General features: G+C 51.9%; 1 protein-coding gene across 1 annotated transcript; it reads left to right on the top strand.

Moving 5' to 3' along the window:
• Positions 1–4,590: 4,590 nt before the first annotated feature.
• SCAMP2 (secretory carrier membrane protein 2) lies at positions 4,591–24,906 on the top strand. Its single transcript, XM_036907707.2, has 9 exons — positions 4,591–4,773; positions 14,820–14,888; positions 15,331–15,429; positions 17,411–17,528; positions 18,065–18,193; positions 18,851–19,010; positions 20,105–20,206; positions 23,018–23,138; positions 23,397–24,906. The coding sequence occupies exons 1-9, from the start codon at positions 4,717–4,719 to the stop codon at positions 23,529–23,531; spliced, it is 990 nt and encodes a 329-aa protein (XP_036763602.2). The 5' UTR covers positions 4,591–4,716; the 3' UTR covers positions 23,532–24,906.
• Positions 24,907–24,929: the final 23 nt, after the last annotated feature.

The following is a 24,929-nucleotide window of genomic DNA, read 5'->3' as shown; positions in this document are numbered from 1 at the left end:
CTCTGATGCCCGCGCCCCATATGACCACTACCCAGACTCGGAATCCCTGTCCCACACACCAGCCAGCAGGAGGAGCCCACCAGCCCAGCCTAGAGGCGACCCGCCCGCAATATTGGGTCTTCGTATTCGTTCCTTCGTTCCTCCACCAGACACGTATTTATAGAGAAACCTGCTAATGCCATGGATTGTTCTAATACATCCAAAAACAAGATAATGATCCTTTTGCCTCTGTAGAGATTACATTCTGGTGAAGGGAAGCCAGGCAAGCAAGTATAATAAATATGTAAATCATAAAGTATGTTAAAAGTGCAACAGATGGTAAGGAGAGTGGGTGGGAGTGGGAAGCAGAATGTAAAAGGCTGTTAAGGTAAACCTCATTGAGAAGGTGAGATTTGAGGACAGATTTAGAGGAGAGGAAAAGAAAATGTTCTAGACAGAAGAAACATCAAACGCCCTAAGCTGGGAATGTGGGAATGTGGGAATGTGGGAATGTGCTGTCGTATTCTGGAGTAAGCAGTCAAGGGGCCAGCGTGGCTGCAGCAGGGTGAGCAGAAGAGGGTGTGCCTGTTGGGGGGTGGGGGGTGGTGAGGTGGTCTGGGAGAAAAGGAAATGGATAGAACTTTGTAGGCTATTGTGAGAACTTCAGGGTTTATTCTGAGACTATCAGTCAGGGGATTTGAGCAAATAACTGTGATCTAAATAGGAACTTACTGGTGCTTGATGATGGCAAATGTTACATCCAAGGCCTCTAAGCTGTCTGAGCTCCACTTTCTTCCTCTGTAAAACAGGCCTAGTAGTGTCGCCTGACAGGCTTGTAGAATCAGATGGGATGGCGTGGGACACGGAGGGCAGTCAGTGCTTGACGCTTCTCTGATCTTCCTTGCCCTATGTAGTGTGGGACTCAGATCCCCACCCCTCTTCCAGGTTGAGATGCTCACAAGTCACAAGCACTGAAATCAGGGAACGTCACCAGGAGCCCTGCTGGCTGGGGTGGGCCTTGCCTGTGAAATAGCTTGCTATATCATGTAGAGAGAGGTTCTGACATCAGGATCTCCTCAGTTAACAGCCCAGGAGGAGGGCAGCCAGCCGGAGAGGCCCAGGAGCATAGCAGCTGAAGCTCCAAGGAGCCTGGGATGAGGGTCTACCATCCTGACTCTGCCTCCCCTTCCCCCCCAGTCCTGGCTGATTCCCGCAGCCTCTACCACACATGCCCAGGCAGGAAAGGAGGTTCTATTATCTTTGTAATGTTCTGTCCTGCCGTGGACATCAACCTCCCTGGGGTCCCCCTGGCTCAGGTAAGTCAGCCTGCGTTTCAAAGGAAGCTTCACCATACGGTAAATAATAAAAAAATAGAAAACACAAGAATTATACAAATAGCACATCTCACATACCTCCTACCTTTGAATACCTCTCCTTCCTGTCATTTCCACTCCCCCAGCCATACAGAGAAGAATGAAGGGCTGGTTTAGGCATAGGGGATTCTTGGAGCACCTCCCACCACCACCACAGCTAGAGTTAGAGTCACTTCCTTACAGTATCTCTGCACAGGGAAGGAAGAACTGAGATTGTTGAGACAGACAGAGCCCCCACCCAACCCGACCCTCCCTACACACAGAAAAATGTATCTGTAAGGGCAATTAGGGTGTTTGGAGAACTTAAGAGCATCCCACCCATACCTCTTGCTTGTCTGTCTCTAGAACTGATCACACTGTATCTAGTGATCATCTAGTGATCATTTATTTCTTTCCCTACTAGACCATATGTCTAATTCAGTTTCACATTTATGCCAGTGCCCTGCTGAGGGCTCAAGCTATAATAGCAGGTAACATTTATTATGTACTACTGCATTAAGCCCTTTTCAAGAATTCTTCCCTTTCATTCTCAAGACAACCCTATGAGATAGATATTGTCATTAGCCCCATTTTAGAGTTGAGAAAAATGGGTCTCAGAGAGGTGAAGCAACTGGTCCCATCTGCTATACATCCTCCAATTGTAAATGAGTGAATAAATGCATGATGTCTCTTTCACAGGGAAATACATTCCAGGGGTCTTCAGAGACAGATGGGTGGGCAAGGTCTATACTGGTGATGTCAAATTCCATTCTTTCTTCATCAGTCTGGTATTGTACTAGGCTGGGCAGGCAAGGAGACAGGAGAGCCTCATGTTGTGTGGACTTATTTCCCTCTCAGGCTGTGGATAGCAAAGATGTCTGTATGCTGCCTGTGATAACTGTGAAAAAATAACAGGCTCCTGGCCAGAGCTCCTAAAACCTTTGTAATTTTTTCAGAAATGAAGTTGCTAGGGGCATCTTTGTTTCAAATGTTTGGTCTTTGACCCAGGTTACTGATAGAGCTCCTAAGTCCCTTGGAATTTTGTGGGTGATAGGAGCATCTGTCCTACTGAGGCAACTCTTGGTGGGCTCTGGGATAGCTTCAGGATGGAGGCTGGTCACCAAAAGACCAAGCCGATTAGAAGCTTAGAACTTTCAGCCCCACCTCCTGTCTTCCAGGGAGGGGTGAGGGGAGAGACTGAGTTAATAATTGATCATACCTATGTGAGGCAGCCTCCATAAAAATCCCTGAACTCAGAGTTTGGAGAGCTTCTGGGTTGGTGAACACATCCACCTTCTGGAAGGTGTGGCACACCCCAACTCCTCGGGGACAGAAACACCTGCATTCAAGACCCAGACCTCGCCTTATGTATTTCTTCAACCGGTTGTCCATCTGTATTCTTTATCATATCCTTTATTATATAATAAACTGGTAAGTGTGTTTCACTGAGTCCTAGAAGCCATTCTAGCCAATTATTGAATCTGAGGAGGAGGTTGTGGGAACTCTGATTTTATAGAAGTATAACAACCTGGGACTTGTGATTGGCATCTGAAGGGGGGGCAATATTGTGGGGCTGAGTGAGCCCTTACTTAACCTGTGGGATGTGATGCTAACCCCAGGTAGATAGTGTCAGAACTGAATTGAATGGCACCCAGCTGGTGCTAGAGAATTGGCTAATGTAGGGAAAAACACACACACACATCTGGTCACAGTATTATGTGGAAGTAGTAAAGAAGAAACACAATAATTTTTCCCTATACTGCCCTTGTAAGGGTGACTATGGAGATGGGACACAAACATGGATCCCTTCCCATCCTCCCACTTGAGGACATTTCCTGAAGAAAAGTTGAGCTGGACCCTAAAGGATATTTGGGATGTATAGAGAAGAAAGGAAGGTAAGAGAAATGGATGAGGGAAATAGCAAATATTTATTAAATGCCTATCATGTGCTTGGTACTATGTTAGTGCCAGAAATACAACAGTGAACTAAACAGACCCAATTCCTGTCCTTGTGGAGCTTACAGTTAGTGGAAAAGAAAGACATAAACAAATAGCCACCTATACAAGTGGATACTTACAATCTGCAATAGGTATTATGAAGGAAAAGTACAGGGTAATATAAGAACTTACGTTGTGGAAGAATGGGCTCATGTAACCTACAGGATAAAGAGAGGTCACTCCTGAGGAAGTGGCCTCAGAGTTTGTATTTGAAGGAAAAGTAGGCATTAACTAGAGGATGAAAGGATATGGGGTAAGAGCTACCAGGGAAACATCATGTGCAAAGGCCCTAAGACAGGTGGGAACATGGAAAGTTTGAGGAACTTGAAAGCCACCAGAGGGCTGGAATGCAGGGGGGTGGGCAGAAGGGGTGGGAAGGATAGACAGGTGAGTGCAGATCCTGCAGGACCCAAAGGCCAAACTAAGAATTTGGGTCTTTATGGGAAATAATTGAAGGATTTTAAACAAAAAAAAATTTTGTAGCAATTGTGTCCCCTTTGGATAGATTTCTGGTTACAACATGAACAATAGACCATTTAGCAAACCTATACTAGTCTAGGGAAGGAATGACAGTGGCTGGACTGGGTGGCTGCAGAGATGAACAAATTCAGAAAGATAAGAATAGAGTTACTGGGGAGTGAATCAACCACGTCCCTGACGGTTTATAGCTCTATTGCCAAAATCCCTTGTTTACCTAACAAATGTTTGATTCAAATCCCACCTCAGGACCTATCTGAGCTCCTGAAACGATAAAATTCAACACTACTTAATGGACAAGGCCTAGAAGCAGCAGGACTCAGCTACTGTGGGGGACAGCTGCACGGCTGGCTCTTCCCTAAAGAACCCCCCCTGCAAGGCCTTTACCACCAGAACCCTTTCCTAGCGCAGCTCAGTCCTGTCGGGTCAGGGCTCCATTTCCCATTTCCAGCAAAGTTGGCTCACGCTCCTGTTCTCTGCCTGGACCAGCGCGGACCACCCGAATTTGCCCTTCAGAGACGTGAAGAGGTTACGTTTCCGGGTCCACTCTGGGGAGTTTACTTTGAGACGCTCCAACACAAAGTTGGAAGCCATCAGACCGAGGAGCAGTTCCAGCCCCGCCTCTGGCTACCCCGTCAGTCAGCGCCGCCCTGATTCCTCCAGCACAAGGTACCAAGGAAGGAGGGGCAGGAAAGCCCACCCGGGGCTCGGCGGCAGGCTGGGCAGGAGGGCGGGGCGGAACCCCCCGTGACGCCCAGGACCACGCCCCTCTGGGAGGGCCCTGCGCCTGCGCCGGAACGGCTGCCTCGCTCCCGGAAGTGGAGGGTCTGCGCGGAGAGAGCTGCTGGCTGGGTCTGGGTGCCCGGAGGCAGGAGCGCTCGCGGAGCTCGTCCATCGGCCCCGGACCGCCATGTCAGCCTTCGACACTAACCCCTTCGCGGACCCAGTGGACGTAAATCCCTTCCAGGTAGAGCTCCCAACTCACAGCTCTCTCTAGTGCCAAGGCCGCTGCCAAGGCCTCTTTCGCCGGAGCCGGGAGACGTGGCGTAGGAGGGACGGGCCATCTGGCCAATGGGCGAGTGGGCTTTGGTGACTGGCCTATCGTAGCGCCTGGGGGGCGGGACTAGCAGCCGGTGGAACTGCAGAGGGGGCGGGGTGCCATTGCATGGGAAGAGGTGGGACAATTTGGCTCCCAGGACTTAGCCCCTTTGGGAACTGGACACTGCTGGGGAAGGGGACTGGGGCAGACACGGTCACGGAGACTCCCCAGAGTCAGGGAGACAAGTGATTTCACCTGAAGGGGAAGAGTGGCTGCCATATCCCTCAGTCTTGGGAAGACACCTGCCTTGAGTCACGTTAGGAGAGGGGGGTGACAGCAAGATAATGAGGAGATGGAATGGGAAAAAAAGGGAAAATCTTTAGATGCCCCTGCCTCGCTCCTCCCCCGCCCCAGTAGCCAAACTAGCGTGTAAGGTATAGGAGCCCCTGAGGTCTGTTAGGAGAGGAAGACGACTGGGGAGAGGATGAGAAGGTAACCCAAGCTGCAGTATGACCATGATAAAAATTCCACACCTTAGCCAACTACACCAGGGTCTAGTTTGGGCTGGACTTTGGCTAGATAGGAGAACCCGGGTTTGAGAGGGAAGGAGAAGTGAGGAGCTCAGCCTTGAAGCACAAGAAATGTTGGTCTGATGGACCTGTGTGTGGTGGCTGGGCAGTTGAGATTCACTGACTTAAGAGCTGGCCTGACCTTTTGAATAAACGACTGAGGGAAAAAATAGTCTTCCTAGTTAAAGCTAAAACTTCTTTTCCTTTGAGCTAAGAGCACAGGAGTACTCTTCCATGATGAAGGGCTAAGACTCCTGTTAGCTCCAAAAGTCCCGTTCCTCCTGTTTCATGTCTGCTCAAAAACAGTTCTAGGAAAGCTTGCCTGTGCTGGCTAGTGATTTATGACCCCTGAGGTTTCTGTTCTGTGAGGATGTCACCAGGCACACACATTAACTCATCCTGCTTGTATTTTATTTTGGTCATTAGCAGCTTCAAAGTTTCCGGCAGGTGTAGGAGGGGTCCTTCCCACAACTCACAGCATGAGCCTTCTCGCTTGAATCCCTTCAAGGGTCACAACAAAGACAAAGGAGACTAGAATGAAATAATTATATGCTGTCAGGAAAGTGAAAATGTAATGCTTCTTTCTTGGTCTCAGGGTAACTTAGCCAACAGGAACCCTCAAGGCAAGTTTTTGTGGCTTGTTCTTTGTAACATCAGAGAATTCCAAACATTACATACATATAACTTAATGCTTCCTGACCGAACCTTTGCAAGGACCTTGTCTCTAATGTAATGGAGTCATTTTTGTTGAGTAGAGAAAAAAATTTGCATTTTTTTCTGACAGTGTCTTCTGGTAACTATTTTGCTTTAATTACAAAACTACTGGATAATACTGCAGTTTGAGTTTAGTAAGGATCCAGTAGCCTTCTGGTGTATACGCTGTGTAATGATTTGCTTCTTTCTTTTTTAAATCTTGTCAGAATCAGAAATAAAATGCTGCTCTCTGACAGAGGTATTCAGCTGTCCGGTGATGGAAAGAGCTTGTACCCAGTGCTAACAGTGGGCAAGGTAGTTGGACTGAGTTCTGCCCCATATTAATAGCAGCTTGAAAGTCTTAAACCACATCTCCAGCCCCAGAAATGATTGTGCAAACTGTGGTAAAAGTAACTTCTGTATTCAAGCAAGACAGTCTATCCGGCAGCCCCAGGATACAGCAGGACAGGAAGCAGCTGTGGTCCAGTAAAGAGCAACAGCTGGTAGGGAGTCCTGTGTGGGGCGAAGGGAACTGGCTGGCTGCGGTTCTCCTCCTCCTTACCATGGGCTAGGTTTTTCCTCTTGACCCACAATTATGTGGGGAGAAGGAGCTTTGGATGTGAGGCCCCTGAGCTCCATATCCTGGAGAGCTGCCCCCCACCTTCTCCTTGTGATGGTAGCGTCTGCTTCCCTGACTTCCAGGGCTGGCACGTTGGGAGGGTGTAGCCCTTGGGTGACTGAGTATGAGCCCAGCTTCATTTACCCAGGGTGTTGGCACAGAGCTCAGGGTAAAGCAGGTGGAGAGCAGATCGGCACAGAAACTCTCACACCTAGCCAGTCTTCAGAGCAGAGTTGATTTTTCCATCACTCCATGTAGGGTTAGGAAAATACACCAGTCTTCAGGAGTTCATGGTGGATTATTAGAGCTGGGAACCTCCTGAGAAATCTATGCTAACCCTTGTAGCTCAGAGAGGAGAAACCAAGAATCCAGAGAGGCTGGGACAAGCCAGAGTCACCAGCTAACTCTCAGCAGGAAAGTGCCCAGACGTCTCATTCCCAGGGCAGTGCTGATTTAAAGGTTATGACACTCACATATTGGTCTTACACTGCCTTGGGGTTATTTAGGCCAGCTAAAGGAAGGATGTAAAAGTCATCACCACTGCCAACCATTCTTGAAACAGAGTAGTGATAGGGATGAAAGTAGCAAGTTAGTATTAGCCAAGCAATTTTTTTCCCAGTGTGTGGTGTGGGGCTGGATGAGTACTGGTTGTATTGTGCTTTTAAAGACAGTACATCAAAGCCCCACATTTTCTGCGTCGAACCAATCCTGAAAGGTGCTCAGGGTTCTGTGGTCAAGTAAGTTTGGGAATTACAACTTTTTCTTTTTCTTCTTTTTTTTTTTTTTTTGAGGTTAACAAGGCTTCTTAGTTTGTTAAAAGCTCTGAGAAGTCCTACAATAAGACATTTACATTTGCTCAACTTTATTTGACCCAGCATTTCACAAAGTTATTCAACCGTAGAATCCTTTTTAGCTAACTCTTGTAATATCCCATGAAACTCCCAGTGTGCCTGTATTCACTTCCTTTCTCATGTGTTCTGTCCACCCACCACCCCTACCCTGCACTGTGGTCATGGGCTTTTATGATCTCTTTGTTTCATGTAATTATAATTGGGATTATTAGAAAACTTCCTGCAAAGAGCTGGGAATGGAAGGTTGTCACAAGAGTGCAGTAAAGGTTTACTAAACTCCTAAGAGGAAGCAGGAAACTGCAAGCCAAGTGTTGCCAATTTCACAACCTTCACTGGCACTCCCTATCCCTCTATTAAATATGGTGGCCGATGAAGAGGTAGAGGGCTAAAGGTAGGCATTGTACTGTAGTCAGTAACAAGCAGGTCACCCAGGCCAATGCTAGGGCTGCATTCCCGTTCGGCATGTCTGCCAGGTCACCAAGGCAGACAGCATTGATGTCAAGGAAGGGGAGTGGTCTAGCTGGTGGTGCTGAACAGAGGCCTTTCAGCATTCAGGAGTTGCCAAATCATATGTTATCACTTTCACACGTTGTCTCCTTGCAGTTAAAAGATAATCTCAGTGGTGTGGCTTCCCAAGGATTTAAAACATTTCTTTCCTGTGGGAGGAGGAAGTGGTGGCAGAAATGTGATTTGGGTGTGAACAAAATCACATGAAATTCCCTGCATAGACTTTAAGGGCTTTGCCACCTCCCAGAAACGGTGGGCTCCCACTTGACTAACTTTGGGAATTCTCAGAACCACCAGATAGACCTGGTTGAGCTTTCTTGGGAACAGGAGCATTGTCTCAAGAAATGTGAAAATGCTATGGTTCATAAAGTTTAACTGACTCCAGACAGCTGCACAGATTTGGTGGGGGTGAGGAGGGGTCACCTAGACTTTATGGTTGGCACCCGGAGCCAGGCTAGGTGCATTTGGCCAGAGACACAGCTGAACTTGACCTGACACTTTTGTTAAGTTTTCTTTGGAGCTACTTAGTGTAGGATGATTCTGTGTTCAGAGAAATGGTAATATTTAATCAGAACAAAGAAGGGGTACTTGCCATTGGTTCAGAGAAGAGTGCCATGTACCTTAGCAAGCTTGACCCATCCACCGGTGCTCCTTTTGAGATGCCGACATATTTGTGCACACCCCTGAGCCTGACGCTCTGCGGGCCAGTGCAGGAGACCAATGTAAATGGGCACATGGCATGCCAGAGCTTTTAGAGTGGCAGGAGGGCTAAGAAATGCTTGCTGATCATGAAAGCACACTGTGGGTTTGGTAGGGGCAGTCAAAACTTGCCAGAAGGAGCTGTGAGGGATCTGAGGAGGAAGGGCAGAATCCTGCAGTAGAAAAGGCCTGGGGCCATGAGCCAAAAGCCTGGCAAATGAGAAGCGAGGCTGTTTCAGGCGCAGGAGCCCCAAGAACCAGGCTCCTGCATGCTGGTTCCCCTGCAGCCCCAGGCACCTTCTCACTCTTAGATCCCATGGTGTCTTCCAGAGACAAAGGTCCGAGGTCTCCTGTTGCTTGTTATGCACACGCTCCTTTGACTGGGCTCTCTTGAAATTCTCTCTGTCCATTGCCCCTTTGTAACTAGTAACTCTCACCTTCTTCCGCCTGTTTGCATGCCCTTACTCATACAGTTAGGGGTGTCCTGGAGTTCTGTCCTTGACTTGGTTCTCGCTCTATACCTTCCTGAGTAGTTTCTTCCACTTACTTGACTTGAGTTATAGCCCTCACCTTTCTCCTGAGCACCAAACCAGTAACTCCCACCAGGACACTTCAACCATTCCAACAAGATGTATTCCATAGGTTTCTCCAGTCTGACTTCTCAGATCCTCTCCTTGCTCCCTCACACCCACTCCTGAAAAACCTGTTCCTCTTCTCCCATGATCGCTTATCTTGCTCCGTGGTGGTGCTGTTCACCAGTCACCCACACTGGCACCAGTCACTCCACTCCTTTTCCCTCCCTCCCCCAACCTTTCTTGCCCTGCAGTAACTCCATAGCTTTACCAGCCTGGAGAGTGGCTGAGCCTGTGGCACCTACCTGTGAAGGGTCTCTGGAGTCCGTCCCCTCTGCTCCATCCTCAGCTGTCATACCTTATTCTGTCCTCACTGTCACCCAGGTGGACCACGGTGCCCTAGCCAGGCTTCCTGCATCCTCCTTCCCTGTGCATAGCTCTCCACTCACTGCCGGCAGAGGTGGTCACTCCACTCTGTGCTCACAATCTCTGGTTGTCCTCGGTTGCCCGTGGAGCAAAGTCCAGACTCCTGCAGTGTGGCCTGTCCCCTTCTGCAGGCTGGTTCCCCGTCGCTTTTGGCTCCTCTGTGTAGACACATTCCCATTCCCTGAACACAAGCAAGCTCTTTGTAAAGATGCTGTGACTTCACACTTGCTGCTCTTGCTCCCTCTTTAGTACTGACTAAGTTTCTTTCTTCTCTCAAAATCCAACTCAGACGCCACCTCAGGACAGCCTTCCCTGACTCTCCTCGTTCTCTGTAGCTAAGTGACAGTTTTGTGCCTCCTTCCCTTCCCCGTGATCCCGTTGCATTTGCCCTTGGCTCGCTCTAGCACCGATCACGTGCCGTCATTTCTTGCCCTGGCTTCTCTTTTGTTCTCTGTTATTTGCTTCTTGGTGCCCCAGCTCTGTGCTTGGTGGGGAATGGTTCGTATAGGGAGTCAACAGACCGAGATGGAAGGAGACGGCAAGTGGGTCGGTTTGACTGAGGACACGAGCGCAGGTGCCAAGTCGAGGAGAGCCTGTAAAGCAGGCCTGGTAGTTCAGACTCACCTTTCTGGGCAGTACATCCTGCTATGGCAGAAAGGGGGCCCTCGAGTGCACCTGGGTCACGTGGTAGGCTCTTGGGCTTTCTTTTTAAAAATTGTGTGTGTGTGTGTGTGTGTGTGTGTGTTTAAAGCAAACATAACAGGCATGTTATAGAAAATTTGGAAAACAAGTTAAATCGTATTTCTACCAGTCTTTTGCAGCCATTGTTATCTTGGTATGTTTTCCTGCCAGTCTCTCTTCATGTGAGTACTTTTGACAAAACCATCATTTGGTATCCATGTAAAACACAAAGCCTTTTCTGTATTGTCCTGTGTTCATAACTGTGTTTAGTGGCTATTTAGGACATCGAAGGAATGTGGACCAAAACATACGTGTGCTTGCTATTGGATATTTAAGTTGTTTCCTGCCTTTTTCCCCTTTTGTAAATACTGATGCAATGAATATCTTTGCAGGTACATTTTTACATGTTTTTGTCATATTTCCTTAGGATCAATTCTCAGGTTGTGGGTCAGCGAGTCCCGAGGTTAACTATGGCTTTTCGTGCACTTGGAACCCAGCCAGCCATTCTGGGTTGCCCCTTCTTGTTCTGTGACACAACAGCCTTGTCTCCAAAGCAAATAGGACTTCATGGAGGTTCCAAAGTATTGATGACTCTCTGTCTCCCAGAGAGAATGGCCAAGATTTTTTTAAATTCATGAGGTATTTATTTATTGTGTTCATTTGGAGCCTGAAATGAATCCTACACTGGGAGCTTAGCTGGAGTGTAGGTTAGGAAAGCAAGGCAGAATCAGAGAGCTCGAGTGCAGCTGGGTCCTGTGTGACACATGGGAAGTTATCGCCGAGCTGGTGAAAACAGTGTATTTCAAGGCCCTTCACAGCAGAGCCCCAGCCTGACTCTGCCTGCCTCTTCTCTCAGGTCCCTCACACCCCAGCTACAGGAAGTGCCCCTGCCTTAGCACTGGGGTGGGCCCTTGCTCGCCCGCCTTCCCTTGTCTTGGAACCCCACCCTCCTCAGAGCCCTCCCGGGGCCTCCCCTCCCCTCCCATCCCGTCTTCGTCCCCCCTGGGCTCTTGTGCTGTGTGCACCTGTCTCAGCACACACACGGAATCCAGATCGTGGATTCCGAAAGGGCGGCTCTTTTCATCTTGGTGTGTCCCCCACACTGTTCACTGAACGAAAAGAACTGAGTCAAGGATCATTTTATTTATTATAAATTCAGTAAAGGCATTAGCGAGTCTGAGCCCTTTGGGCGCTGAGGGCGTTTTAGGTTACTGCTTCGTAGGTGAAGCAGCCCTCCCCATCCTTTTAACTACTTGACCCACTTACAAGCCAGCTGATGCTCAGTGGTTGGGGAAGAAGGTTGCGGCTGTTGACTTTTTATTTACAACTCAGTGTAAAAGCTCAGGATTCTTAAAAGACTCTGCATGTGTCCTACCAAGGGTGTTCCTCAAGAAGGACTTCTCTGAATCCAGGAATAAAGAAATGCAAGCAGTCGTCCCGGTCACTCTTAGTGCCCTGTCAGCGTCCCTTTGGGATAGGATTCATTCACTCACCTGCACACTGATCGTGTGCCTTCTGTGGTTGGACACCGGACCAGGCCTTGGTGCACTGCTGAGCAAGGTGGACCTGGAGCTCGCCCTCTCAGGTTTACCACTCGTGTCTCTGGAGGCAGACAGTTTGGATCAGAACCAGCCTCAGCCACCACCCCAGAGATCTCGGATGAACTTCTTCCCTCTCTAGCTGGGCTTTCTCCAGCCGCAAACTCTTAAGTAGTCCTCCCTCACAGGGTGGTCATGAAGCTGAATGAGGAGATGTGTTGTCACTTTTCTCAGCCAGGGCTCCTCAGCTGAGCCACAATACACAGAAACTGATTGGGGTGACTGTTTTCTCCATCCTCTCGAGGATGGACTATAACCAAGACCATTCTAGCTGCACAGGAGAGAAATCAAGTCCCTACAGACAGTGGATGCCTTAGGGCAGTGGGGCTTAATTCTCTCAAAGAACCAGGTTGAGAAAGGCTGGTAGAACCTTCTTTTCTGACAGCCTGACACGTGGTCCATTCTGGGGTGACTAGAATTTCACAGTAGCATCATTGTGAAGTAAATATCAGCCCCCTTCCTCATTCCCTTCTCTCTCTCATGGGCCTCAGTGCCTCTTGAGGCCATGTGCATCTTTCAGAAAGAGCCCAGTTCTCATGGGAAGTAGCGAGTCTCCCAGAGTGTCCAGGTTCCTCTTCCCAGGCAAGGTGCTGTGGGCTCTGGGGCTGCTGTGATGCAGCCTCCTCCGTCCCCCTTCTCTGTGCCCTAGCATTTGGGCAGTATTTGTACAGAAGGTGGAGGAGGGCCCACAACCTGCAGCACTTATTCTCAAACATTCCCTGAGCTGCTGCTCTGCATTAGGCCCTTCATCGAGCACTAGGGAACCAAAAGCAGGTGGCAGCCTGCTAGTAAAGACAGGATTTACTTATGGTGAACCCGGTGAAGCGCCCAGGGCCAAGTCTTTAAGATTTTAGAGAAAAGAGGAGAGATCAGTGTGGACAGGTTAGTTAGCCCACCCGCCTCCCACCCCGCACCAGAATCCTTTCTGGCTGACCTCAATAAAAGAAATGGCATGTCTTCATGCAGTCTGGAGCTTGCCTGTTAAAAGCGTGCACTTTGGCCGGTTGTGTATGCCAGCGCTTGAAACTGCTACCAGAGCCACCCCGCTGTCCTCGGTCCTGCAGTGACTCAGACTTAAGTAACCAGTGCCTTGGATGGTGGATCTGATTTCAGTGACTTCAGCTCTGCTGTGGCTTGGTGTCTGCTGAGTCTGAAAGGAGAACAGATACTGAGCCATAATTCCCTCTTACAGGAAGCCAGCCCACTAATTCTGGGAGAAATCTGCTAGTTGTTCAGCCAACAAATAACTAAGGCCAGTTCCTCCAGCTTCAGGTGGCCTCCCAAACCTCACCTTATCACTTCGTCCAGGTCGCAGGAGCCACAAGGCAGGGATGGTGCCCAGCAGAAAGAACACAGCCATGTTGCCCCCTTGCAGAGGGGATCGGGGTGGGGTGCAGAGGATGAGGCCCGTCCAGAGACAAGAAGTGAGGGGGACTGTGTGCCTAACGTGGGGCTAGGCCCAGAGCTGGTCAGACACAGTCTTGCCCTCTAGGAATTGGCCCAGGTGGGAAGATGAGAGCTGGTATGAAGGAGTCAGTGAACACATTCAGTGCTGGCCCTCAGGTCTATAATATTCAGAACAGGGAGCCAGCCCACATTTTGAGACCTAGGCCAAGTACTGCGCCATAGGGAGTATCTTTCATCTCTAAAAATTGAGGGGGTTGTTCTCTGCGTATGTGTCTAATGTCAGCATGTTTAAGAATCCAACCTGTGGAGACCTCCTGGTGGAGGTGGGGCTGAGCGAGAAGGAACAAGTGCCTGGACCAGTAGCGAGGGATAGGGCGAGGTAGGCGACGGGGAGCCTGGGTGAGGCCCCGTGACAGGGCCTTGGCAGAGCCTGGCGGCTGCATGCCCGCCCTCCGCAGCTGTTTGTCCCGGAGCCCTGTCAGCGCTGTAGGGCTGGACCCGAGCCCCCTCCCTGTTACGTGTTGGGAAGGGGAGGAGCTCTGCTGGGGGAGGGGCAAGATGGAGACAGACTACTCCGGCCAGTGGAGAGGCTGGTTGGGTGGAAAGGATGGCGGGGAGCCCTGGGCAGGCCCTGGGCTAGAAGGGCTGGCCTTGGCAGAGATCAGATGGGAAAGGGAGGATTGAAAACTCAGGAAGAGGCTGTGATCTGGGGATATTTTTGCATTTTTTGAAAAGAATCCAGAAAAAAAGCAAACAAACATTTCCCTGGTGTTTCATCTGAGCCCATCGTATCTGTATTCCAAGCAAGTTTGCCTGATTTAATAAAATCAGCACTGGCAGCCAACAGCATGCCTTTGTTCCAGAACCTTAAATAAGAGGAACAAATGCTTTCTGTAAGATGAGTAAAACAGTACAGAAAGGTTATAAAGTGAAAAGTCTCTGTCCACACCACGCCGTCCCCTACCTGCCCCTTGCCCCCTGCCAGAAAAAAACACTCCCTGGAGGTAAACGCTGTGAGCCCTTTGGGATCGTAAAGGGCACTAACAGGACGCTTGTGGTGTCTGTTCCCGGGCCTCAGGCCCTAAAGCTTGCTTTGGGTCACTTCTGGGAAGTCACCTAGGCTCAACCCTTTTTTTCCAGAAAGGGAGGAGAGACTGCAGCTGTGGTGCTGCAGGGACTGGGCACAGGAGCCTTCAGGAGAGGCTTTCCAGGCACTAGGAAGGGCCATCAGTGCCTCTCTTCCCTGAAACTGTCTGCTGGCCCTGGGAGCGGCCAGAGATGGTGATGTCTCTCCCCATCACCAAGGTTCTCTCTTCTCCCCAGCACCTAATGGCTCTTTTTCACCTTCCCAGGATCCCTCTGTGACCCAGCTGACCCATGCCCCTCAAGGTGGCCTGGCTGAATTCAACCCCTTCTCAGAGGTCGGTGAGCATATCTGTGCCTGCGTCCCTGGGTCCTCCGGGTGGTCTGAGGGCCTGTGGGGGCGAGGGGCCTTGGTAGAGATGGACAGCTCTGAGAAGCTGCAGTCCTTAAAGGGACAGTCCTGTTGTGAACTTGGAGTGGGAGTAAGGACGAGTAAGTCACCAGTTCTCCTACTGGGGTCCATGATGCGGGCCCCTCCCCGAGGAGATGGCCGGGCAGGGCCAGGGAGCCCAGGACCCAGCAAGGCTGGGGTGCTGGGTTACGCGTTTCTTTGCCCAGAGTCTGCGGCTTGCTGGCTGAGCAGCTGCAGAGGGAAGTCCAGGGCCCAGAGGGCGTGCTGCTCGCGGGCAGGGGCACCTCGCTTGCCCCGCTGTGGGTTTCTCACACATGGCCAACTAACGGAGCCCCTCTCGCCTCCCTCCTTTGCTGTGTCCTGTGCAGACAAATGCAGCAACGACAGTTCCTGTCACACAGCACCCCGGGCCCTCGCAGCCGGCGGTGCTCCAGCCCTCCGTGGAACCCATCCAGCCAACCCCACAGGTACCGTTGGCAAAGCTCCCTTTGGCCTCTCTTTTCCGGAAAGGGAAGCAGCCAGACCAGTAGCTGAGCCCCTGAGCAGGGAGGTGGGCAGAGGGCCTTCATCCCGGCTCCCGTTCAGGGGTCCTCTTGATAATCCCTTTGGAGTTGTTCACTTGCACGTGTAGTCACCCTCACCCCACCACCACCACCCACACCTAAGCTCTGCTCCCCGGGCTGAGGTCCTTGGCATCTCCAGAGAGAGCATTGGTCCCTGATGTGTATGCCAGATCCTCCTGGTCTCTCTCACTCAGGGCCCAGAATCTATTTTTCTCTCTCTTTTTTTGTTTTAAATTTATTTATACCTGCCTTCTTCCTATTTTCATGTGTCCCTTCACCAAATACTGTGAATCTTGTCTGTTTTTCGTGCCTGATACTCCACTCTGTCACCTCACTGCCCCCGGTGGGGTGACCCAAGAGGGAGTCATATGTTGCAGCTTCTGCTTAGACAGGCCAGCAGGTTCCTGCCTACCAGAGTCCTGGCAGTGAGCCAGCTTTCAGAGAGGCAGATGCTCCTAGAGGAGATAGTGTTCTCAGAGACAGCCCCACGTGGGAGCTTCCAAAGGTGGGCAGAGGGCAGATGAACAAGAGCGAGGAAGGGCACGGTGCGTGGAGGTGGCGAGCTGGGTGCTGAGTGGTGGGCCCCAGGCCACTCCCACCACCTGATCGACCTGCTGTGAAAACACTGCCCCTGCCAGGATGGGACCCTTGCCATGGCCCTAGGGCCCTGTGGAGGTGGGGCAAGGCTGAGAGGCGGAGGGCTTGTAGGGACCAGGTTCCACTTACCTGAAGTTGCAGTCCTGGGGATAGGAGGCCAAGACCCCCAGCGTGGCCCAGCAGGGTCAAGTCTAGTCTTGCTTTTGTCTCCAGTGCCTGAAATTTACCAGTTTATCTTCCTAAGGCAGCCTTGGCTCTTTGGAGAATTCTTTTTAGAGGGAGAGGGAGGGAGAGGGGAGGGAGAGGGGCAGAGGGAGGGGAGGAAAGGGGGAGGGGAGGGAGAGTGCACAAGGAGCAAGAGGGGAAGGGCGAGGGGCAGAGCTCTGGAGGGCGAGGGCAAGAGCAGGCCTGAGAGGGAGAAGGGGCAGAGGGGGGAGGAGCACACAGGCACATGCACGAATGCCTGCTTATCATCCTGCAAAGTGACCAGTTTGGTATTGGCTCCCCAAAAAGGACTGTAGACTTCAGGAGGAACTGAGCCCCAGTGGCAGCAGTGCCCAGCAGGAAGAGGGCCCTGGGGCTGAACACCAGGGCAGCGCTCTGCTCGGCCTGGCGTGGATCCCCTCGCTGCCTCTCAGAGGCCCTGCTCCGCCCGAGAGGGCTTCAACTCCGCACTGTCCGTGCTGTGAAAGCCAGAGCAGGGCCGAGCCTGGGGAGCTGTTCTGGGGTGCAGTCCATTACAGTGCGGGTGGGCCGCAGACGGCAGCTCCCGGGAGTGGGGAGCAGGGGGAGGTGCTTGAACACAGATGCCCGAGGCTGCAGGTACACGGTCTGCCCCCAAGCGTGTCCTCCTTGCTCGGGGCTGGCGGGTCCGTGCTGCCCCTTCACATAAGCACCCTCCAGGTTCTTCATGAGTCTTGAGTTTCTGGGTTTCTGGCTACAGGTTAGTCTCTTGTGAGGCCCTTTTCCCTTTGCTGTTACCCCAAAGGTCACTATAACAGCTCTGCCTAGATTCTAGTATGGGGGGGTAGTTCTCCTACCTCCAGCTCAGGGATGGCGGGGAGAGGGTAGCCTGGTAATGGCTAAGGGGCCAGAGGTACAGAAGCAGAAGGGAGCGGGTCACCTTGGCCTCCGTGGTGGTCTCAGGTACCCGGGACGCTGTGGGGCTGGAACTGGCCCTCCCTGCACGGGGCGAGGCCCTTCCACATTCCCGTTCAGGCTGACACTGTCTTCCGACTCCTGTGTCCGGCTGCCCCCAACCCCCCGCCCGTCTCCCTGTTCCCTCCAGGCTGTTGCCTCTGCGGCCCAGGCGAGCCTGCTCCGGCAGCAGGAAGAACTGGACCGGAAGGCCGCCGAGCTGGAGCGCAAGGAGCAGGAGCTGCAGGACACTGTGACCAACCTGCACGGTAAGGGAGCGTGGAGCCCCGGAGCCCCGGAGCCGGACGTGCTTAGCGCAGGGGAGTACCACCGGCCTGCTTGCCCCTGGGGCGGCCTCCGAGCGCGGATGGGCTCTTGATCCTCTGAGTTGTGCCGGTCCTGGGGAAGAGCAGTAAGGTGGCCGTCAGGACAGCTCCAGTGTGATCCTAATTGTTGTAGATTATTTCGGTGCCCCTTCCCTTCCCAGCTCTAAAGTTCTTCAAAAGGGTGGGGGCATTGATCCTGTGACTCCTCGCTCAGGAATGACCCCTTGTGCTTTTGAGCTGGTTGTTCATAAAAATAATCACTTAGGCCATTAAGTTCTGTGTTTCCCGGTGCGTCTGGGGTCTTTTATCTTGGAGTGGGCCCTGTCACCTTTTCCCATCCCTCTCCGTACCCATAAAGGCCTCGAGCACCGCTGGCTGGTGCCTTTCTGGGAACCCTGGGCCGTAAGTTGGGCCATGGTGTGCATGCCGCTGTGCCACTTCTGAGGCTGGGCCTCACCTCCTCACCTCTTTCCACACAGTGAGAGAGAACAACTGGCCGCCCCTGCCCTTCTTTTGTCCGATCAAGCCCTGCTTCTATCAGAATTTTGCCATAGAGATTCCTGCTGACTACCAGCGGATATGCAAGATGCTCTACTACCTCTGGATGCGTGAGTCTTCTCCTGCCCTCTGAGCTCAAGGGTGACGTGGGGTGTGGCTCAGGAGCCTTGTCTGTGCTCTGGCTGCTCTTCCTGCCGGGCTCCAGCCTTCTTCAGTGCTGGGCTGTGCTGGGGCCACCTGCTGCCAATGTAGTTGGCCCTCTGCAGTCTGCTCCCTGTCCCGGGAACCTCCCAGTAGGGTGGGACTAGCTGGAGGCTTCCAAGGTCCTGTGGAGCTCCTTGCACTGAAAGGCCCCCTTTCAGAGAAGGCCACCCCTTGCTGCAGGCCCCCAGGCCCCTAGGAGTGAGGGTGAAGGACTCCTGTAGCTCCACGTGGGCCATCGAGGCCAGAGAAAAGAGTCGCTAAGAGAAAGACTTCGTTCCCCAAAGACCAGCCCCTGGCCCTGCCCTCTCTCCTCCTCCAGCCTCCCTCAGGTGCCTGGGTCGTCCTGCCGCCTCTTAGAGACTTGCTTTGGTCTCTGGTTTTGCAGTCCCAGAACACCGGGATTGGGAGCTAGCCGTTCTTAGGTACAGACGAGGTCCTCTACTGCTGCAGCAGCTGCCCTCACAGCATGAACGTCCTTTCCTCTCCGGGGGTGGTCTGCCATGTCAGGGAACCCTTCAGCCACCCTGGCACAAACCCATCCCTCTCTCCCCTCCCCTCCCCAGTGCATTTGGTGACTCTATTTCTGAACCTGCTTGCCTGCCTGGCCTGGTTCTTAGTCGACAGCACCAAGGGAGTGGACTTCGGCCTCTCGATCCTGTGGTTTATCATCTTCACCCCCTGTGCCTTCATTTGTTGGTACCGACCCATCTATAAGGCCTTTAGGTGAGTGGGGCTGGGGCAGGGGTAAGTGTACGGCTGGCAGCCCAGGCAGCAGGCCAAGGGCCGTAAGCCAGGGGCCCATCCAGTTTTAGGGCAGAGTAGTGGGCAAGTTCACTGTCCCATTCCCGTCTGTAGCAGGGACTAGGGGTCCTGTTCCTCAGGTCTGCTCTGGGCACTGTTCTTGGTCTGGGCACAGGAGACCTGGGGAGGGGGTCAGGAGCCTCACGTGCCCTCCTATCATCCGGTCACTGGGAAGAGGAGGGGATTTTTTGATGCCCTGAGGCACTAGAATGCTTCCCTGACGGAAGCTGGCCTCCCCGGAGAGGGTCCGGCTGTGACAGGGTCGAACCGGCTCCTTGCAGGGCTCTCGTGGCTTTCCCAGTATGCAGTCACATCTCTCCACCACCTCCCCAGTAACTCGAGCATGACTGGGTGCCGATATTTGACTGGTTCTCCTAGAAAGTACTGAGGACATGAATGTCTCCACCTCAGGAGCGTAGGGCTTTTGGGATTGCGCCTCAAGAGTTGTTGCTGGGAGCACAGCAGGCCCTGGGGAGAGGGGCTCGGGCAGGAGCCGAACCTTCCCATGCATGACCTGAACCCTCACTGTATTCCAGCCCTCAAGGGCACAGAGATGGAGGTGCTAAAAAAACCACCAGTTTTATCAGGTGTTCTCTACTTTTCCCCCAAATACCTTTTTCCACCCAGGCCACAATTTTATTATTAAAAATAATACCTTTATATTATAACTTTGACTTAGATTTTCTTGACTTTTACGAAATGCAGATAATTTCTGCACAAGATGGACTGTTTGACTCTTTATAGTGTCCTTAGGGTGAGCAACTTTATTAGCTCTTTGAGGTGGGGGTCAAGCATTGACCCCCTTAAATTGGAAGGCAGCGAAAGGCAAGCCCTTTTTGTTTACGGTGGTGGGTGTCTGTGTCCTCAGGGACAGGGTGGCTGGTCCCCTGGAGACTGTCTACTCTCCCATCTTGCCTCCCGGTTCCCAGTGAGGAGAGACGTCATACCAAGGAAGGACACTGAGGAATGGGCCCCAAGCCCTCGTCATGACTTCTCATTTCCCCCTCTTTCCACAGGTCGGACAACTCCTTCAGCTTCTTCGTGTTCTTCTTTGTATTTTTCTGTCAAATAGGGATCTACATCATCCAGCTGGTTGGCATTCCTGGCCTGGGGGACAGGTGAGACCTGGGGTAGCACAGAGGGAATTAATGCTTTGGAGGCAGCTGGGCCTCTTTCTCCCTGTCTCCTGGCTCCCAGATTGCCCCACGGGTGACTCGTCGGCAAGGAGAAGGGTGGGTGGGCCCCGCTCTCTGGTTCTGCACCGGTAGTCACTCACTGCCTGGCCTTACTCACCACCTTCTGGGCTGCGGGTGAACCTGTCCTGATCCCTAGGCTACCAGGGCTGTGTCCTGCCCTGGATCGCACCCACCTTTTCTCCTGCCTTGCCCTTCTAGAGTCTGGTGCTCCTTCCACAGGCCCCAGACAGGCTCTTGGGTTTGGGCAGCTGCTGGCAGATGCCCTGGCCTTGACGGACTGAGCTGTGACCTCCAGAGGTCCAGTAATCCCAGGAGCTGGAGGTCTAGCCTCTCCGCTATCAGTTTCTTCTTTCTACTCTGTTGGAGCTTCCAGCTGGCTTGAGTTACTGAATGCTGCGATCATCAGGCCTGAAATTAGTCTTAAAAAGAAAAGTTGAGGCTCATGTTTTCCTTTCTGCCCAGTGCACAGAGAGCATTACAGAAAGGTTGGACTGGCCCGTGGCTGGAACCCTGAGCCCGCTCTGGCTGCTCTGTTTTGGCCCCTCCTGCTGTGGAGCTGGCTGGTCCGGAGGCGTGGGGAGGGCACTGACTCACCTCGCTTCCTGGGCACGGACACACTGCCCTCCCACCACCCCTCTGCCTCCGGCCTTGCTATGTCTAATCTGGCCCCTTTCTCTTTGATTTATGGCCTAATTCATTACTGTTAGACATAGCGAGCCTGGTAGAAAGGGTGTGACTAATAACCACTGTTTGCACTCCGGGCTGGGAGTCAGAAGGCTGGAGCTCTGGTCCTGGCTCGGCCCTCACTGTCTGCTTGGGCTTCTCCGACATGAAGGCCCTGTAGCCTTCAGACTCACAATAACCATGGTAGGTGGATATTATCCCCCCCTTTTTTTGTTACTGATTGTAAAATACACAAGATACAAAATTTATTATTTTATTTCGCACTTAAACCATTTTAAAGTATACATTTCAGTGGCATTTAGTACATTTAAAGAGTTGTGCAATCATCACCACTATCTAGTTCCAGAACATTTTTATCTCCTCAGGAAGAAACTCCATGCCCATTAAGCAGTCATCCCCTTCCCCTCCTTTCCTGAGCTTTTGGCAAACATGAAGCTGCTTTGTATCTCTCTGTTGCTCGTTCGGGACATTGCATATGAGTGGAATCATAAAATATGTAGATTTTTGTGTCTGGCTTTTTCACTTAGCATAATGTTCTCAAGATTTGTGTTGTAACATGTATTAGTATTTCGTTTCTTTTTATGGCTGAATAATAGTCCACTATGCAGATGTACTGCATTTTATTTATCCATTCAGCAGTTGATAGACGTTTGGATTGCTTCCACCTTTTTGCTGTTGTGAATAAGTGTTGCTATGAACATTTTTGTACAAGTTTTTGAGTACCTGTTCTCTGTTCTTGGCTTTTTTGAGTATATATCTAGGAGTGGAATTGCTAGGTCATATGGTAAGCCTGTGAAGGACTACCAAACTGTTTCCCATAGTGGCTAAACTGTTTTACATTCTTAATGGCAGTGTAAAAGTATGAGGGTTCCAGTTTCTCCACATCCTTACCAACACTTATTTTCTCCAACCTTGAGGTGCAGAATCTCACTATGGTTTTGAGTGGCATTTCCTGAATGACTTAAGATGTTGGCCATATTTTATGTGCTTGTTGTCCACCCGTATATCTTCTTTGGAGAAATGTCTGTTCAAGTCCTTTGCTAACTTAGCAATTGTGTTGTCTTTTTGTTGTTGAGTACCTTATATTTTCTAGATACTAGTTCCTTATCAGATAGGTAACTTACAAATTTTTCCCATTCTGTGTTATTTTTTTCTTTCTCTCGATAGGGTCCTTTACCGTAGAAAAGTTTTTAATTTTGATGAAGTCCAATTTTTTATTTTATTGCTCTTACCTTTGGTATTATATCTAAGAACCATTGCCAAATCCAAGGTCATAAAGAGTTACCTGTTTTCTTCTAGGAGTTTAGTAGTTTTAGTTCTTATTATTAGGTCTTTGATCCATTTTGAATTAACTTTTGTATATGGTTGAAGTAAGGGTCCAACATCCTTCTTTTGCATGTAGATAGTCAGTTGTCCAACCACCATCTGTTGAAGAGACTAGTGTTTCCCCATTCAGGGGTCTTAGTGCCCTTGTCAAAAATCAGTGGATGGTAAGTGTATCCGTTTGTTCCTGGACTCCCAGTTCTGTTCCACTGATCTGTGTCTATCCTTGTGCCAGTGCCGCAGTTTTTAACTGTAGCTTTGTAGTATGTTCTTAACCCAGGAAGTGTGAGGCTCTCTCTTTCTATAGATGAGGATCCTGGGGCTCAGGAAGATGACGTGACTGCCTAGAGAAAGAGGGGCTACCCTGAGTCCCGGTGGAGGAGCTGAGGTGACAGGTTGATGTCAGTGGGTTGGCCAGTACTCTGTCCCGGAGGCCAGGCACTCAGGAGGGAGTAGCCAGGCTTTCCATGTCCCCTAGGCCCCCAGAGCAGCAGGAAACACCCTACCCAGTGCTGCTGCTGACTGAGGGCAGCGGTGTCTGTAGGCCTTCACAGAGGCCTGGCCTCTTGCAGGGCAGGGACTTCTGGCCCACGGGCTCTGTGCTGCAAGGAGACGCCTTGATGGTGGCCAGCACACAGTGGCACTTAGAGAAGACGCCCTCACAGGGACCTCTGAGGCCCACTCCCACTGTGCCCCCTCCGCCCCAGCCTCCTCCTCTCTTTATAGCGGTTGGATTGCAGCCCTGTCTACACTGAAGAAAGACCACTTGGCCGTGTCAGTCATCATGATGGTGGTGGCTGGCTTCTTCACTCTCTGTGCTGTGCTCTCGCTCTTCCTTCTGAAGCGGGTAAGTGGTGGGTGCTGGGCCACAAGCAACCTGAAGAAGCAGGTGCCTGTCTCCTGCCTTCACCATGGGGCTGTGTGTCGCCGCAGCAGTCGGGCCTCCTGGGTTCCTAAAGGTGCAGCAGCTTTCTCCAAGGCTCTGGCGGGAGGTCAGGCAGGCTTGGGTTCTGGGTGGCCCCCTTGGGCGTCCGTATAATCCGGATGGCTCGGTTCCTGGCGGGCCCACTGGGCAGGCTTCTCTCACCCTGGCCTCTTTCCCCAGGTGCACTCCCTGTACCGCCGGACTGGGGCCAGCTTCCAGCAGGCCCAAGAGGAGTTTTCCCAGGGCATCTTCAGCAACAGGACCGTCCGCAGCGCCGCCTCATCCGCTGCCCGAGGGGCCTTCCAGGGGAACTAGTCCTCCCAACTCGGTCCCTCTGCCCAGCCTTTCCTTCGTCTGCCTTCCAGCAGCACTTCCCCTGAGTGCCTTAAGCAGTGGTCCCGCCCAGTGGAGACCTGGGGAGCGGATCTGGCCGTGGCCCCTCCTCCTTCCTCAGCAAGGAGCTCTTTTCTTCTACCCCGGGGGAGGGGGTGGGAGGGACTGGAACTTCATTTTTACACAAGAAAAAAAACCACAACAAAGCTCTTTCCTTCTGACCTCGTGGTTTGGTAGGTAGGCTTCTTTTGTCTCCCTGGAAGCAGTGGGACTGAAGTTCTCTTCCCTCTGCACACACGCGCGTGCGCACACATGCGCACTTGGGGTCACTGACTGACCTGGGCCCACCCCAGCTGCAGTTTGTTCCTGCAGGAGTCCTGGGACTCCCGTCTTCCCCCCGCGGACCTAGCCTGTGGCTTCCCCCATCCCGCCCTTCCTTCCTGCCTAGGCAGCCTCCCAAGGGCTCCTTCAAACAGGCTGCAGCCCGGGTGGACGGACAGCTCTTCCTCAGATCTCTGTGGCCTGGTTTCTAGGCTTTAGAGCCTCTGGCCTGGTGGCCCCAGACTGTTCCCCACCTCGTGTTTCTCACACACAGATTCATAGCCCTTCAAGTGCCCTGCGCCCTCATGGTGTGGGCAGCACCCTGTGCCCTCTGGGGTCCTGCCTGACTGCTTCCCTCCTTAGACTTACTGAATGTGCAGTGGGGTTGGTTGGGATTTGGGGAGGGACAGAGGACACTGACCCCAAGTTGTCCTGCCCAGGCTCTGGCAGGCATCTGGGAGGATGGGGTCTGACTGGCCAGGTGTGGTTTGTGTGGCCCTCTTTGGGTTTCCTTTCTCCTGAGGGCCGGCTGTCCTTGGCATTGGCCTAAGATTCTCCCCCTGACTGCCCCCCGCCGTCGGCAGTGTCCAGCTTGTGTGCCTCTTAGGGAGGGCGGGGGAATCAGAACTGTGTCCTTCGGGCTGGATTGATAAGCCACCTTTCTGAGGGTTCCAGGCTAGTCCTTCAGGACTCCCCCGTACCCCGCTGGGTTCTAGTCTCCTTCCGCTGGTCCTGGGGATTCCCCAGGAGGTGTCACTGATGGGCTCCTAGGAGTCCTTCGTCAAAACCCGCACTCTGCCCTCCAGAGGTGGTAGGAATGGGTATGTGGACCAAAGGGACTTCTCAAAGAGCTGGCCAGCCTCCTGCCTCTGTGACCTGGGGCCCACCAGGCTGCTAACCCCCTCAGCTCCAGAGCCACTGAATGATAATGGCAGTGACCAAGGTTTTGTAAACTTTCTGGTATTTTTTTCTCCATGTACAAATGTTTGTTATGTCTCAATTTTTGTGCTTTAAATAAAAATGACATTTTCAGACAGCGTTGGTGCTAACTGCGTGGTG

Source organism: Manis pentadactyla, chromosome 11 (assembly GCF_030020395.1).
Source record: "Manis pentadactyla isolate mManPen7 chromosome 11, mManPen7.hap1, whole genome shotgun sequence".
NCBI lineage: Eukaryota > Metazoa > Chordata > Mammalia > Pholidota > Manidae > Manis > Manis pentadactyla.
Note: the sequence above shows the minus strand (reverse complement) of the source record. Positions and strands in the feature narration are given on the sequence as shown.